General features: G+C 37.7%; 1 protein-coding gene, 1 long non-coding RNA gene and 1 pseudogene across 3 annotated transcripts; 1 reads left to right on the forward strand and 2 right to left on the reverse strand.

Moving 5' to 3' along the window:
* The first annotated feature begins 240 nt into the window (after positions 1-240).
* On the forward strand, positions 241-6,941 carry LOC137959906 (IAA-alanine resistance protein 1-like; annotated as a pseudogene).
* LOC137959907 (uncharacterized) lies at positions 6,212-7,322 on the reverse strand. Its single transcript, XR_011114088.1, has 3 exons — positions 6,945-7,322; positions 6,659-6,841; positions 6,212-6,295 (listed from the first exon to the last, which is right to left on the reverse strand). It is a non-coding gene; the product is annotated as an uncharacterized lncRNA (long non-coding RNA).
* Positions 7,323-8,011: 689 nt separating this feature from the next.
* On the reverse strand, positions 8,012-14,799 carry LOC137960498 (uncharacterized). Of its 2 annotated transcripts, none has more exons than XM_068808135.1 (5): positions 14,582-14,799; positions 14,425-14,481; positions 14,190-14,335; positions 13,508-13,589; positions 8,012-8,378 (listed from the first exon to the last, which is right to left on the reverse strand). In XM_068808135.1, the coding sequence occupies exons 1-5, from the start codon at positions 14,627-14,629 to the stop codon at positions 8,265-8,267; spliced, it is 447 nt and encodes a 148-aa protein (XP_068664236.1). In that variant the 5' UTR covers positions 14,630-14,799; the 3' UTR covers positions 8,012-8,264. The 2 variants fall into 2 exon arrangements, with proteins under 2 accessions (XP_068664236.1, XP_068664235.1); XM_068808134.1 differs by having other exon boundaries at positions 14,425-14,525; positions 14,599-14,798.
* Between the last annotated feature and the right edge of the window lie 769 nt (positions 14,800-15,568).

Raw genomic sequence — 15,568 nt, forward strand, 5'->3', positions numbered from 1 at the left:
CTCCTGAGCCTCTAAAGCTCAATGTCTAATGGACCTCTCGACCGTCTAATTCCTTGGACTCGATCCATTAAGTCCACGGTAGCACATCCAAGCAGCAATCATTCAAATCCATAAATTTTGTTGGGCCGAAGGCCCACAGGACAGCGGAGACCAAGGTCAAAGCCTTTAATAAAAAATGACTATTTTAAAAAGCTATTTTAATTTTTAAATGTCGAAGCACTGCAACCATCGAATTACAAGATTCCCAGTGCCAACTTTAAGCGAGAGGCGGCGCCCGGCAAGATTCCATGATTCTGGTACGAAGAGAAGAGCGCCGTCACTCAGCTACAGTAGCGTTTGCAGAGGTTCATCAGCACGAGGAAACCACCGGATCATTTTTTCTTTTTTGTAGATAACAATTGCAATTTTATTTTTAATAATGCTGCCACTTCTTGCAAATCCCGGATTTAAGAGTTTTTCCAAAAATAAGTAATGGATATCCTCACTTTTGGTATTATTATCGCCATAATCATCATTTTCTTCGTCGTTGTTTTATCACTGTTGAAGGCACCTGCAGACGCAACAGCTCGAAGTGAGAAAAATTAGTCTTTTTACTATTATTCCTGTCTTTCAGAAACAAGTATATGGGAATGTTTGTTAAGGAGTTTATTCTGGCCTTGGAAGTTTTGGGTTTTTCTCTCAGACTTTGCCACGCGCATGAGGCAGAATCGGGATCGTGCCCTTCTAATAGCCATGCTTATGACCATCATCATCACCACCACCACCACCGCCGCCGCCGCCGCCGCCGCCGCCACCATGGGGTTGATAGACCGACGAGTACGAAGCTTCCGCCGGAAGTGGCGGAAGAAGAGGATTTGGAGCTCTACGGGTTCAGTCACGAATCTGTTAGCGACGGCGATGTTCAGGAGCTAGCAAAAATAAGTAATTTTCTCACTTGGTTGCATTGATATTGTAATTGACGACGTTGTTGACTACGAATTTGGATACTTCTAGTGTATAATGCGGAGTTCTTCTTGCAAGGTCTGAAACATGTCTCTTACAAAGTTCTTTTTTGTTTTTTCTCGTATTTAGGTCTTTGGATCAGTGCGATGGGATGCTCACTTCTGGTGAGCATTGCTTCTCTTGTCTGCTTAATTATTTTGCCTGTGATTTTCTGTAAGTAGCTTGGCCTTGCCTCTGGACTTTTATCGTCATTTGATGTTATGTATCCGTGTCGTAACTATATATAACCTCTGAGCTTTCAACGCAAGGAAAACCCTCGAAGTAGTGATTGATTCGTTGGCTGCATTCGGGTTAGATACTTTCCTTCAGCATGTACAGTTTCCATTATGTGATTTTCCTACCAAGAAGATAAAGTAAAGTTTATTCGTGTGAGATAAAGTATATACAAGCCTATCCTTTAGTTCTGCTTTACTTCTCTGGCTGAGTCTCCATGCAATTAGGAACCTTCTCCTCCTATAGCTTCGTTAAGCAAGCTGATCTGCTTTTTCATTTGTCAATTACAAACAATGGGGCCATCGATTATCTGTTCCTCACACAAGTTTCAGTTAAATATTGTGCTTTGCCCTTGTGTTATTATCATTCAATTAAAGTTTAAAAAATGAATATGAGTTGAGGCTATCTTGGTTACTACTTTTCCATTATTTCTTTGTTGGAAATTTGTTATTAGATGATTATCTGATCCTGAATGCTTCTTGTTGGCAGGCAGGTGCAATGTTGGAAGATGCTTGTCTTCACCAACTACCACATGCTTTTGGTAAGTTATGAATTGGAAGTCATATGTTTAAGTGCCATGAGTAGATGTTTTCCCTGTTCTACTATTTGGTCTTTTGAAATAAATGCGTGTTTTCCCTTGGAGATTCTTGTGGTAAAGTGGTTCTTAGTTCTTAGCTTTTTGTGAGGTTTACTGTACCATTGTGGCCAGTGATCAAGAATGCCTGTTTTTGTAGTTTTCTGCAAAGCTGCAGGTAATAGTTTTTGTGCCTTTGAGCAGCACTTGAGAAAATAGTTATTAGATCTAGATTTGGGAATGGATGTCTAATTTTCCATTCTTTTATAGGTTTATTTATTTTTGTTGTTTCTTTTATATTTCTAAAAATGTTTTTGGCTTAATTGCTTGTCTTACTTATGGTCATAAATTCTGTTGGGTGGAAAAAAGCATTTTTCTGCTGACCTCATTTACTTTACTTGTTATAATTGTCTAAGATCCTTTGAGTTGTCTTACTTCTATTTTCATTACTCCAGTATGCAATAGTTCTGTGGTGTATGGACGTGAAACTCGACTGTAGATGCAGTTGTTTGCTTGAGTTGTCTTACTTCTATTTTCATTACTCCAGTATGCAATAGTTCTGTGGTGTATGGACGTGAAACTCGACTGTAGATGCAGTTGTTTGCTTTGGGTGTCTCTAATTGTCAATATTTTCACTGCAATATTCTCTTTCCTCCAGGTGGGGGCCATTCTCATTCCCATGAACACCATGTGTATGATGCTCATGGCTATCATACTCTTGGACACGAAAGCCCTCATGCTCATTCTTTTGTGGATCTTTCTGTTGGATTATCTGTCATGTGTGAGTTTCAGGTTGTTCATTACGTTTTTCTTCTGGTTCTAAATTTGCTGTCATTCTATTTCCTGCTTATTTGTTGCACAGTTTTCTCTAAAAGGCACCTGCCACAATCCCTATGATTTGCTGTTCAACTTTATGAACAAGTATTAAATTGTCCAAAATGATTGAAATTTCTGTCTGGAGCTTCTAATAACCTTTCTTTGTTATAGTACAATTGGAATCTTATGAGTCTGACACTGCATAACTGTGTCTAGTTTGTATAATACCTTTGTCAGTGTCAAGTACTGTTTGGTTCATGTATGTCTGTGTCTTTTGCTGATTTTTGGGAGAGGCCCTGTTGTAGAATCAGAAGAAAGGTATCGGGTCTCTGATGGCTCAGAATAAAGGTATTTCGGCCGTCCTTCAGAAAAAATGGTTTTTTGACTAAAATCAAAGCCAAAAGCACAACAGATGTCATGACATTATAGTAAAAACAACAAAAACCTAGAAGAAATGTCTATAATTTTATGATAATGCCTCCAAGATGGTTCAACAGCCTTGGAGCACCAAAAGCTTTCCTCCAATAGAATCCTTGAAGATCAGCATCATCCATCATGGGTGAGCGTATTGGTTTTCAGATACCCTGAAATCCAATACATTTTGGCCACAGCAGCCAGGGAGATACATATCAACTATATCAACCGATATGCTTCCTCTGCTGACCTGTATTACACCCTGTATCATCCAGGCTGAAATCCAATACATATTGGTGAATCACCCATCACTGTGGATGGCTTTTAAGGCCTTGAAAATCTTTCTTTCTGCCTTTTTTTTTTTTCAAATGGATTCTGTCTGCCAATTTGGTTTTGCTGTTTGAATAAAATGCTTTGCTCCAAAACTTTGACACCGAAAGAGGTATAATTGGTTTTGGAAGCCGATTGTTTCTTTATAAGCCCTTTCATCATTACTCACTTAATCAGATAGTTTGGTTAATATAGAGGTCCTTTGTTTTGCTATTTTTAGTCTTGGTGTCATTACTTATTTGACAGTTGTAAGCCTTAATGATATACATCTGTTTGCAGCTGGAATTGTACTATTTCTTCTGGTTGAGAAAATTGTAAGGTATGTTGAGGATCATTCCACCATAGGACATGAATGGGATCATGGTCAGCACCATCATCACCATAAGAGCAACAACAAGTTGAAGAAAGGTGCAACTGATAAAAGTGACTCAAAATCACATGTGGATGGCAAAAGACCTGATCCACAAAAAAGTATTCTTTGTAAGGTAAACTTGCATAGTAGTTTGATATATTAGCACTCCTTAAGCAGAGGAATAACAGCATTTATTTGCTCCAAATCATTGATAGAACCAAGTGTTTCTATAGGTAATGTGAATTATGGATGTTTTGGATCCTCTATCTGGGGAGTATGGTGGTTCAATTTTACTTTGGAATAATCCTATCTATCCAGTCAATGAGATCTGAATGAACAGTTGAAACAAAGCGATCTCTAATCCGTTGTACCCTTTCTATTTGTAACAGTTCTCCAAACAGCTAGCACTGTTGCATCCTTTAGAGTTTCTAATTGGAGAGTCAAATTGCTAGTTATCTTCACATATCCCATAAGGTTACCCCTCTGCCCCTATATCTCAAAAAATGTAACAATCTTCATAAACAGAGATCTGTGAAACCTGTTTAAAACAATTAAATTAAATAGTAGGGTACTTATTTTTATTCTATGAATAGAATTTGTTAAAAATATTATAACGTCTTGATTGGTGTGTAGAGAAGTACTTCTGGGGTCACTGATACGGATAAAACTAATTCAGATGCTTTAAATAGCTCTACGACAGGGGAGACAGTCTTGGCCGGCAATGTACCTGCTCACTCACAATCAAACTTAGTTTTGGCTGCCTAAATCTCTTTTCTGATGGTGTTGTAAGTCAGTATGTTTGCTCAGAATTTTTTTACATTTATTCCGTGGTTGTGTCTACAAAATGCAATTTCCGCATTTGAGAAACCATTTATGTGATTTTGGCAGCATAATTTTACTGATGGGATGGCTCTAGGAAGTGCTTTCTTACTTCATGGCTCAGTTGGTGGATGGTCTCGTACTATTTTTTTACTGGCTCATGAGCTTCCTCAAGAGGTTTTTCCTTTAGTTTTTGTTCATTCTAATAAAAATGTGTGAGCATGTATAAAAAAATATGTTGTGTTCTTTTTCTCATTGGCAGCAATGAAAAAGTTTACTAAGGTAAATGGGAAGATAAATGGAACTGTTAACTGTGCTCTGACATCTTTTGATTGATGTGTTTAACCCATTTCTTTCTTCCTTCAGGTGGGTGATTTTGGGATCTTGGTAAGATCTGGTTTCAATGTCCCAAAGGCTCTCTTCTTCAATCTGTTGTCAGCACTGATAGCACTTGTGGGGACTGCATTAGTGAGTACAATAGTTTGTTCTATAGAAAAAATGTCCCCACTTCCCTGCTTCTTACAGGCCTTGATCTTCGGGAAAGACCCAGGACAGCCTTTGTTGATTGAGGTGAAAAACCCAAGGCTCATTATGTTTAAATTTATGTCCATAACATCCAAGCATCTCTAAAAGGATTTTTTATATGTTCTCCAGGGAATTACTGCAGATGGCTTTATGTATATATTGCAGTTGCTGGAGTGCTTCCTGAAATGAATAATGGAAATACAAGTTTTAAAAGTACTACAATTCAGCTAGCAGCCCTGCTTATGGGAATGTTGCCCTTTGTATTTCCCTTGTGGGGTAAGATTCAATGGCATTCTTGTTGACAAGGTATAAGATTGGCGTGCATTTTCTGAATTTTGGACACAAAAAAAACATTATTTCAGATGCAGTTGCTGAGTATTGGCCAAAGCTAAAGAAGGAAACTATTGCTGCCTTTGAATCAATCCAAATTTTTAGTGACTTGCAGGATGCTTGATTGGCGTGTCGATCCCAATAGAGGCAGTGGAGGAAGCTTCTGTCTTAATACCCCCATTTTGGGCTCATGACTGTATAGCCCATATGGACCATCTTTGGGATGACATAGATGTACTTGGGTAAAACTTGAGTTTTCTATCTTGGGTTTGACTTTGGCTTTGCATGAAAACTTGATTTATCAAAATTCACAAGACATGCAGAAATCTGATCAGGGGTCTTTTTGTTCTTGGTCGTAATGAGGTTTTGTTTTTTACAGGGTTAATCAAGAAATTTCTTGTTTTCTGCTGGGATCGAAAACACGCATTCAGTTGCTACCAAACTAGTCTCCAAGATAGAATTTCATGGATAATTTGTACTCTGGTATATCTTGTTTAGACATACAGAAACTTGTGCATTTCAGGCAGACTAGAGCAGTTGAACGTGAGCATTTGTATCCAGTGACATTTAATTACCTATAACTCGATCTTCTTCAACAAAATTTGATGCTCAAGCTCAGCTGTTGTGATCGGTTGCCCTCCTGTTAACAATGCATTCATATTAGATGGTACAGGAGAATCAAATTCTTGCCCTTGTCAGGATTCATATTCATTGCACTCTTGAAGCATTTGTAGGACGCTGTGCTGTTGTGAAGTCCCCAGCAAAAGGGGCAGTGCATATTCTGGAGTTGGAGCATGATGCCTTTTTCGCACTGCAGGAGGTTCTGGGGAAACCACCATTTCTTCTTCATAGGCTACAGGTAACTCAACTCTTTTCTTCCGGAAACTTTCTATGCTCCTCTCGTTTCTCATTCCTCCACTCTTCATTTGAAAGAAAAAAAAAAAAGTGTTAGCAAACTAGAATTTCCTTTTCTAGCACTGAAGTAGTAGGAGGTCTGTGAAAAATTGAGTAGCTGGGGAATAGCGTATCACATCAAATTGTAACTGCGGCTGTAGTAGTATATTTCCTGTCGTTCAGTCCAGAGGAAGCTGGTGGAACATTGCCATTTCAACAGTTTTTATGAGGTTTAGATGGTCTTATAACGAATTCAAATTTTGCCTCTTGCAGGGCTCGCTGATCTCACAGGTAAGAAAATAAGAACTTGACCGGAGGGAGGCAGTGATCAATCATGAAATGGCATTGTGAAGAATATATTGAATCAGATTCAAAGACTAAGGACTTACATTTGGAACAGAGGAGTTTGGCATTGGACATTTGAGCGGTCTGTCTTCATCTGGAGGCTCGAGTGGATGCTCTATGGGCATAAATTCAATGTCAACTTCCATCACATGACTATGCCCGTTAGCCCTACTGCAACCCGTTTCCTTGGTGCCATCTCCAGCATGGACTCCTCTTCCCTTTTTGTCCTACAATAGGCAAAGGAGTGCATGAAAAACAATGAGAGAAGCAAACAAGCACGATTTCCAATTCAAGCAAAAAAAAGCAAAGAAAGAGAAAAAGACTTCATACTGGACCATTCTCAGATGAAAACCCCATTGAGACTGTCATATGCTTGCACCAAGAACAAGAACAGAGATTCATAAAGAGAAGAAAACTGAAAAAAGAAAGAGGAAAATCCGGAGGGTTTAGGGAAGACGAAGGTCTTTCATACAGTGGCTTTTAAAGGTGATGTGAGCGAGATAAAGAAAAGCTTAAAGAGAGTGACAGGGGGGGAATAAATATCGAAAAAGAATGCATGAAAAGAAGTACCTCGAGGACGGAGTGGGATCGCCTGTTGCCTGGAAAACAAGAAAAGATTCCTACTATCGTACTTCTCTCTTTTCCTCTATACGCTCCTTTTCCCTGTAAAAAGAGAGTATACCAGTGTGGAACCGTGATTCCTGCGCGGAGGGAGAGAACATATTTGCAAAAATGGCTGTCCATGTTTATCATTGTATAGATGGGCAGAACTTCACTAGTTTTATAACGTTTTCAGAAGACGTCTACCCCGTTTTTGAGAATTACGATGTCCCGAAGAGCAATTTTACGTCCTATTCTGCCTTGTCCAGACAAAAGACAGAACTGAAGAATAATTTCATCGGACATGCGTGTTGACTATTGCCCAATCTCCAAGTTGTCATATCGTTTATTTAAATGTACAGACATTGGGCCTGCATTAACTGAGACAAAGCAATCGCCCAGATTCATCATGGGAGCTAGTTGGGAAGTACCCTGGAAACTAATTGACCTCCAGATGAGCCTGGCAGGTGCTGTAATATAAATGTTAACAGCTTTTGAACAGTGTTCTTTTGCTCTTTATTTTAAGCCAGGGGGTTTAGGCCTGGAGCTCAGGGGAGATGGGGATAGAGCGGATTGTTTTATATTGCATCGGAGGCATTAATAAATCTCGCAGGATTTATGTAACTTAGGAAAGCTCCTTGACACTCTCTAGATAAAGGCCTTGGACCCAAAAATGCAAACCAATAAATAAATAAACAAACAGTTTCTAGATAAATTGATTTTATTTTTGTGAATAGGTCTGAAGATAAATTGATTGGATTCTTAGAGAGCTTCTGATTTCCTCAATTTACATGGAATCGAGATTTGTTATCATTATATATCAAATACAGAGAAAGATACAGTGATGACATTCACTAATATCCTGTATAATAAGTACAATGGTAATGGACTATAGATGCCAATCATTTTCATTGCAATTCAAAGCCATCGGACCCAGGATTTACAGGATAAATTACAGGCACTCGAGTTGGAAATCATTTACCATCGTCAGCAACAGATGTTTAGTATAATATGATCTCAGATAGGTTGAATCCTGTGTTTTGTGTTAGATCATGCCTTTCTCCGGAGCCAGACACTCAACAGAAAACAGAGAGCAGAGTCTATGGAAGCAAGTGATATAATGAAAAGGGTTACAAGAACCAGAGTCAGAGTAGCTGTCTTAAACTGCAAAAATGCCCAACAGTTTACATCAGAAAAAGACAAAGAAAGGGGAAAAAACATACAGGATAAAAATCAGGACAGCATATTACAGATTTTGCCTGCATTTGTCATGTGCCTTCTAACAGAATATTTGCAACAGTCAATGCATCTTCAGTGTGTAATAACAGAGTATTTGTGACAATGAATGCACCTTCAATGTGTAGGCCAAGTGTGAGTTATAGAGTTGGCTTTCTACAAAGAACTGACCAGAGTGTCACCTATAGAATTGTCTTTCAGTGGGTAAAAGTACTTGGGGGGAGGGTAAAATTCCCTTACCTAGGGAATTCAATTCAGACTAATGATGCCTCTAGATGAGAGAAATTTTTAGTATCACATGGAAAAGCGTGATTGATGCCACTTGCAAATTTCAACATTCTATTACCCCATCACGAAAAACCAGATCATATAAGACTGACATTCATATTCTCTTTCCTTAGTAATTCAGTTTCTGTCTATACAAAACCCAACCTTGGGAACCAAGCAATAATGCAGGCAGAACCAATAGAGAAAGATTCGGGATAACACTAATTTCCTTCATATTTAGAAAAAAATCATTCAAGAGTATAATAGTAGTAAACAGGTCTTTGGCTTTTTCATTCTTTTCATTTTTATCATGCAAGGTAGAACTTTAATATGTTACACCTTAAGATTTGGGAGAGGCACACAACCAATGAATATGGGGGAAGCTTCTTAAATAGTGGTGGACATGGGGAAGAATAGGGGCTCGGAGTAGCAAATACAGGATGCCACCAGCAAGTGGGCTCCAGCTCCAGTCCGACCCAGGTTCGATGTCTTACAACACTTATTTTCTATACACACCTCAATATTTGTTAGTACCTTCATGCTTAGAGTGCATATCAAACTTTTAGGTCTGCATTGTTAAACGAGAAAAGCTTTAAAAATGCCATATATATGAACAGGATGAAGTGCCACATGAACTCTATCACCATTAAGTGAAGGTAATCTTTATGTTGCTGGGAAGAGACAAGCACAGCAAAACCCATCTTGCTGCCATCCCTAGCGAAGAATAGAGGGAAGCTTATAAATGGAGATATCCATTCTCTTAGCCACACAATTTTGAATTTAAATGGTAGCCTGAAGTTTTAGAGATCAATTCTGAGGAATGTCCTCTCAAAATCTTGACCAAGTTTATGACGAGCACCAGCAATGACTTACATCAGTAAAAGGGAAAATTTTATCAGATAGTTTTTTTTTTTGAAAATGAACAGATATCTAACACAAGACATATGTTGAAGAGCAAGTATAGAAGAGTCTTACATGACCCTCACAAAAAAGAAGTCTCATAGAGAAATAATTAATATGGTAGAATCTTACAGGAGTCTCATGGGAGGAAGTCTCACAGGAGTACATCAGTTAAAAGTGTTTTAATTATGTTAATCTTCTATTATGATTCAGTTGTTTCTTTTAATCTAAGATTTATCTTTAAGTGTTTGACTTTGGGTATAATTGGGATATGGGTAGCTTAATTGTAATATGATTCTACTTATTTCCTCTATTATAAATAGAGACTCAATGTACTCAGTTATAATCAATTTAGTGAATTATTTTTCTTCTCAAGAAATTCAACAACATAATTTGCACAACCAGAATTGTAAAGGAGTCAAAGGCATTCTATATCACGTAGAGACAACACTTGTATCTCAGATATCTTTTGGAATTGTGATCAGAACAAGAAATTAAGGATGCAAAGCAAACCACCACATAATGTTCACAAATCTCTACAAGATAACCAACCAGGTAACAGCAGTAATATCAGTGAACAACATCTCTTTCTGTAAAACTGTGACTAGGAATGGCAGCAAAAACTAACTTAAAAATAAAACAAACAGCAGAACATCAACAGCTAAATATCCTAAATTTAGCTCAGTGACTAGTAGGGCGCAAGACAACTTGAGAAGGGAGAAAATCGAATCCCTCATAATTTTTTATTTCTTTAATAAAAAGGGAACTTCAGCTCAAAAGCACTCCCAAATTCTCAACTTAGCGGGGTGAAGATTTTTATTTTCTTCTCACTTTTCAAAAAAAAAAAGTATTTTCTTTTCTTATGTAACATTAAAATGAATCAATTCTCTATTTTGTGCTGGTAGCTAGTCTTTCCATTATTTGGGCCCACTTGAGCCACATTTGATATCAAGACCTGTGAAAAAAAAAAAAAAAACTCATTTGAAATTGTAGCACAGGTGCGTGATCAATCTTTAGTGTTAGTTTTAGAGCCCAGCCCTTCGGTGCTATCTACATCATTGTAGAAGATTGATCATTTCTTTATTTTAGTGGTACCTACACTAGTGATTTGCAATTTTGTAGATTTGAATCTTAGCATAGTTACCAGTCAAACTAATAAATAATTAACTTTAACGTGCATTGAGTTTGTTTGGGTTTTACTTGCTAGAATCCACTAGTACATGCAGTTACGTAGTGGTCGCATCATGTCAGGTGTCGTTTCATCTTCTGTTGTAGAAAACAAGGATGACACGCTTAAGCAAATCCTAGAACAATTAAATACCATCAATGATAGGCTCATTGCCCTAGAGGTTCAGACCTCGAAAGGAACAAGTTTTGTAGGAGTTAGGTCACCTAGGGATTATGATACTAGGGATGAGGAGTTTGCTCATCTGCGCCCATATATATTTTCTCCTCCTAGGAACCACACATCCTACATTCCCTGCCATGAGGCATTTGAAGACAAAATGCTGAAACATATAAAGGTTGAAGCCCCTATGTTCGATGATCTGCTCGAACTCCTGTTAACAGGCTAAATATTGTCCGATTTGTGTTAACTCAGCCCAAGGAATTTCAGGATGTCTTTCCTGACGAGCTTCTAGATACACAACCACCTATGCGTGACATCCAACATGCCATAGATTTTGAGTCAGGAGCCTCACTGCAAAATCTGCCACATTATCGAATGAATCCCGCTAAACATGGAGAGTTACAGTGGTAGGTGAATGAACTCCTCCGAAAGAGATTCATCGGGGAGATTTTAAGCCCTTGCACAGTACCAACCCTACTCACAACAAATAAGGATGGCACTTGGCGAATGTGTGTGGACAATAGGGCCATCAACAAAATCACCGTAAAGTATCGATTTCTGATCCCCGACTAGATGATATGATAGATACGTTGATGGGATCCAATATATTTTCAAAGATTGACCTCAAAAGTGGTTACCGCCAGATTTGGGTCCGCACAGGAGATGAAAGGAAAACAGCCTTTAAAACAAAAGAAGGGTTCTATGAATGATGATTATGCCATTTGGACTGTCAAATACACCTAACACTTTTATGCGCATGATGGCATAGGTGCTTGACCATTTCTTGGCAAGTTCTTGGTGGTCTATTTTGATGACATCCTCATTTATAACCAAGCCAAGGACCAACACCTAGAACACCTCCGCCTAGTTTGTCACGCTCTCCAAAAGGAAAAACTTTATGCTTATCTCCAGAAATGCTCCTTCCTGACTGATCAGGTGGCTTTCTTGGGCTTTGTAGTAACTTCTGCAAGCATCACTGCAGACCTCCAGAAAGGGAAAGCCATCGCCGAGACATGGGTCACTCCATGTCATGAATGGCAAAGACAACTTATGCCATTATTTGGTCTCAATTCAAGAGATAACAAAACATCCATCTCCATGGTATGTGTCCAAAGATTGCAAACGCAACATAAGTTGTTTAGTAATATAAGTTTCCATAATGTCTAATTGCGCATATTTTGAACCTATGGTATAAAAAAGATATATTTTCTTCTCTATGTAACATTACATAGCACACCCTCAACTCTTGATAATAACAGATCATAAATAAGTGTTTGGAAGTTTTAGATAGAACTATTCCATACTCCATGTCAAGATTGGCAAAGATAATGTGAAAAGATGAAATATAGAAGAGTGAGAGAAGAAAGGATGAGGAAAAAAGGAGAAGAAGCTGTTGGGAAAGAGAGCCATAAACGTCTCTCGTTGGGGGTCAGAATTCGACCCCCAAATCCTTTTATTCACTGAAGTGAAATTGAAGTACTATGACTAATATGCCCTTCATACACTTAACTACATATAATTCCCAATCTACACCTCTAACTTACATGAAAATTGGACAATAGAGACATCTAATCATGCTGAATAAGATAGTGCCCTCACTAGTAAATACAGATCATGTAAAAAGATCAAACTGCCCCTTATACTGTTTTCTAACAAATAATTTTGCCGTTATTTGGTCACAGCTCAAGAGATAACAAAACATCCATCCCCATTGTATGTGTCCAAAGATTGCATTCTCAACGTAAGCTGATAAGCAATATAAGTTTCCATAATGTCTAATCGCATATATTTTGAGCCTGTGGTATCAGGTATTTTTGTAGATCATTTTTCTCTAAGTCCATTATTGGGCTTTGAAGCAACAGGATGGATATTCTTTTCATTTCTCATCCTGCTTATAGACTTTGGAACATTGCATATGCTGCATGGATGTTTTGTCTGTGATGGTGCCTTTCTTTCTTTTGCTCTTCTGCAAGCACCATTCTTGATGTAAAGATTTGGACTCCTATGTCTGCAATCTGGAGGCACCTCATATAGAGTTAAATTCCCACTATTTCGTTCAAGACCTCTAAATTCTTTAGATTCAGGCAACATGAGTTAACAAAACAGAGTGAAAACAACATCTTCATACATTAGGCCTATCATTTCTTAAAGACCTTCGGCACCTTATTCCCACTTCTTGAATATCCACATGATATCATTAAATCTTCCATTTAAATATGCTGTTTCACCACGGTTATTCTCTCCATTTTACAGTTATACCAACATTGAAGAAGGAGATAGCAATACATGACCAATTCTCTAATACCCATAAAAACTAATGAAGACAATTGATATTCCCAACCTAAAAGAAAGACAAATAAATTCTTTCATAATAATCAAAAGATGAATAGACAACTCATAGGAAAATAAACACCTAAAATTAACTACATCAATTTGTCTACAATTCAAATGATAAATCTGTAAGTTTCAAGTCAAAATTATTTTACTATCTTAAATTATAGGTAGTATGCTATAGAGAAATAGTAGGTTTGCAGACACTAACCGTGCTTTGGAAGGTTGGCCATTCAATGTACTTCAATTGACTGGGCTGCTCAGCAAGGAACGCTAGCAATGACCTCAGAGCCCTGGATATTGAAACCAACTCTTAGAACCCATCTATTGCAACTAGTATCATCAATATATCAAGGTATGACAGTTGGAATAGGCTGCATGCTGGGATTATTACTAGGCCAAAAAGGAATGCTTATGGATAACGAGTTAAGAAGCAACCCTTGAACTACTGAATAAAAGATCCAGAAAAGGAAGAGTGCTCATTGGACAACCTTTATGCTAGCAAAAGCAGATATTAGAGTTCTTTTTCATCTTTCTTTAAACTTTTGGTCAGCATGTAATTGTGCTTATAACATTTGTTCTGACCACTGAACTCACTCAGCTATGAATTTGTGCGGATCTTAACCATCACATATCCCTGATGACACTCTTTGCTTGGTTGGCAGAAGTTCCTAGTATGACTGCCCACCATATTTCAAGAAAGCCACTGGTTTCCAAGACTTCAGTTGTTCTTGAAACATCATTTCATCGTCGTGTTTAATATGAAAAGTTCAAAACCATGTAAGACGAGTAGTACCACATGATACACTCTCTCATGTTACAATGAGAAATAGTTCATTCTTAAGGAAACGACAGAAATTCATCAGAGGAATGAGGACAACAATAAACCATACCCAAAAGCTTCCCTGATAAAACTTAACCAAAATGGATCCGCATGAAATTCGTCTTCAAATCCTATATCTTCATTTGCTTTCCCAGATACAGTACATTTTACAGAAAAGTTCTTGGGAAACCTTTTAACGCTCCATCTTGTAGAAATCTGAAACGGAACAAAAAAAAGAGAAAATAAAAACCACGAACAATTTTAAAATGCTAAAGTTTCACCAGCCAGCATATTATCAAAATTACCAGTTGCGACGAACACGGGCGCTTATCAAGCTTACAGAGTGTACCTCGGTTGAATCTCTGTATCCGAAAAAGCCGTTTATCAAAACTAAGCTGAACCACACCTACGAAGACAAATCAAAATAAATAATCTAAATAGCAGTAGATAAATAAAAATTACCATTATCAAATGCACACCAGAGTAACCAGTCGTTAATCCGGCTATCATCTTCCCAGAACGTGAACTGTAGTGTCTCAAAACAACAACTAGAGAATCTGAATTTGAAACAAATGGTTTCTTCGTTCGTCGCAGTCTCGTTTAGAGAAAACCCGCGCCAGGCGAACAGCCAGCCGGCTTGAGAGACCGACAGGACGCACAAACGCACTAGACGAGTATGAGCGAGGCCCATGGACTGGTCCTGTTTTGTGCACTTTTGTTTTCTTTTTCTTTTCTTTTTTCCATTTTTGTCCATCGGAGTCGATCAGTCAATGTTTATGTCATCCCAAATTAAGAGTTTACCCAATAATATCTAATTCGTACTCATTTACTTGATTATCGATTTAAAACTATTATTATATCTTTTATATACCTATGTGGGGGGATTATCAAATACCTAGCCAATATAAATTAACACACCTAGCCAATACAACCTAACCCAAAGCTATTCGAACACGGAATGTGGTGTCCAACTTTGATACTATGTCAAACGCTTAGCCAATACAACCCAAAAAACGGTTTGTTAAGTACGAAAAACCAAATACTTAAACCATGTGGACCAGGGGCGGACGAAACCTAACCTAAGTGGACCAGAACCACCTAGCTTTGACATGGATGACCTTATTATGCATGATATTATATGACTTTTATATGTCTTTCGTTTTCTAAAATAATATAAATATAATATTTATTTATTTAATTACCTATATTATTTGACTAATAACAAGGTAAATAAATGGAATAATTCACCTTAAAAGAATAATTGGATGGAACGGATATGGGATCGTAAAAATATACGGAATAGCCTTATTCTATTTCGTTTGTACACTATTTACTCCTCTAAATGGATAATAAGCAAGAAAATAAAAATAATAATATTAATCTAACATATACAAAATTATTAAATATTAAAAAAATCACATAAACACATGCACAAAAACCCAAGAACAA

Source organism: Aristolochia californica, unplaced genomic scaffold (genome assembly GCF_029961685.1).
Source record: "Aristolochia californica isolate CCGP_79_NKW_82.1479 unplaced genomic scaffold, dmAriCali1.0.hap1 SCAF_3, whole genome shotgun sequence".
In the NCBI taxonomy this organism is placed as follows: domain Eukaryota; kingdom Viridiplantae; phylum Streptophyta; class Magnoliopsida; order Piperales; family Aristolochiaceae; genus Aristolochia; species Aristolochia californica.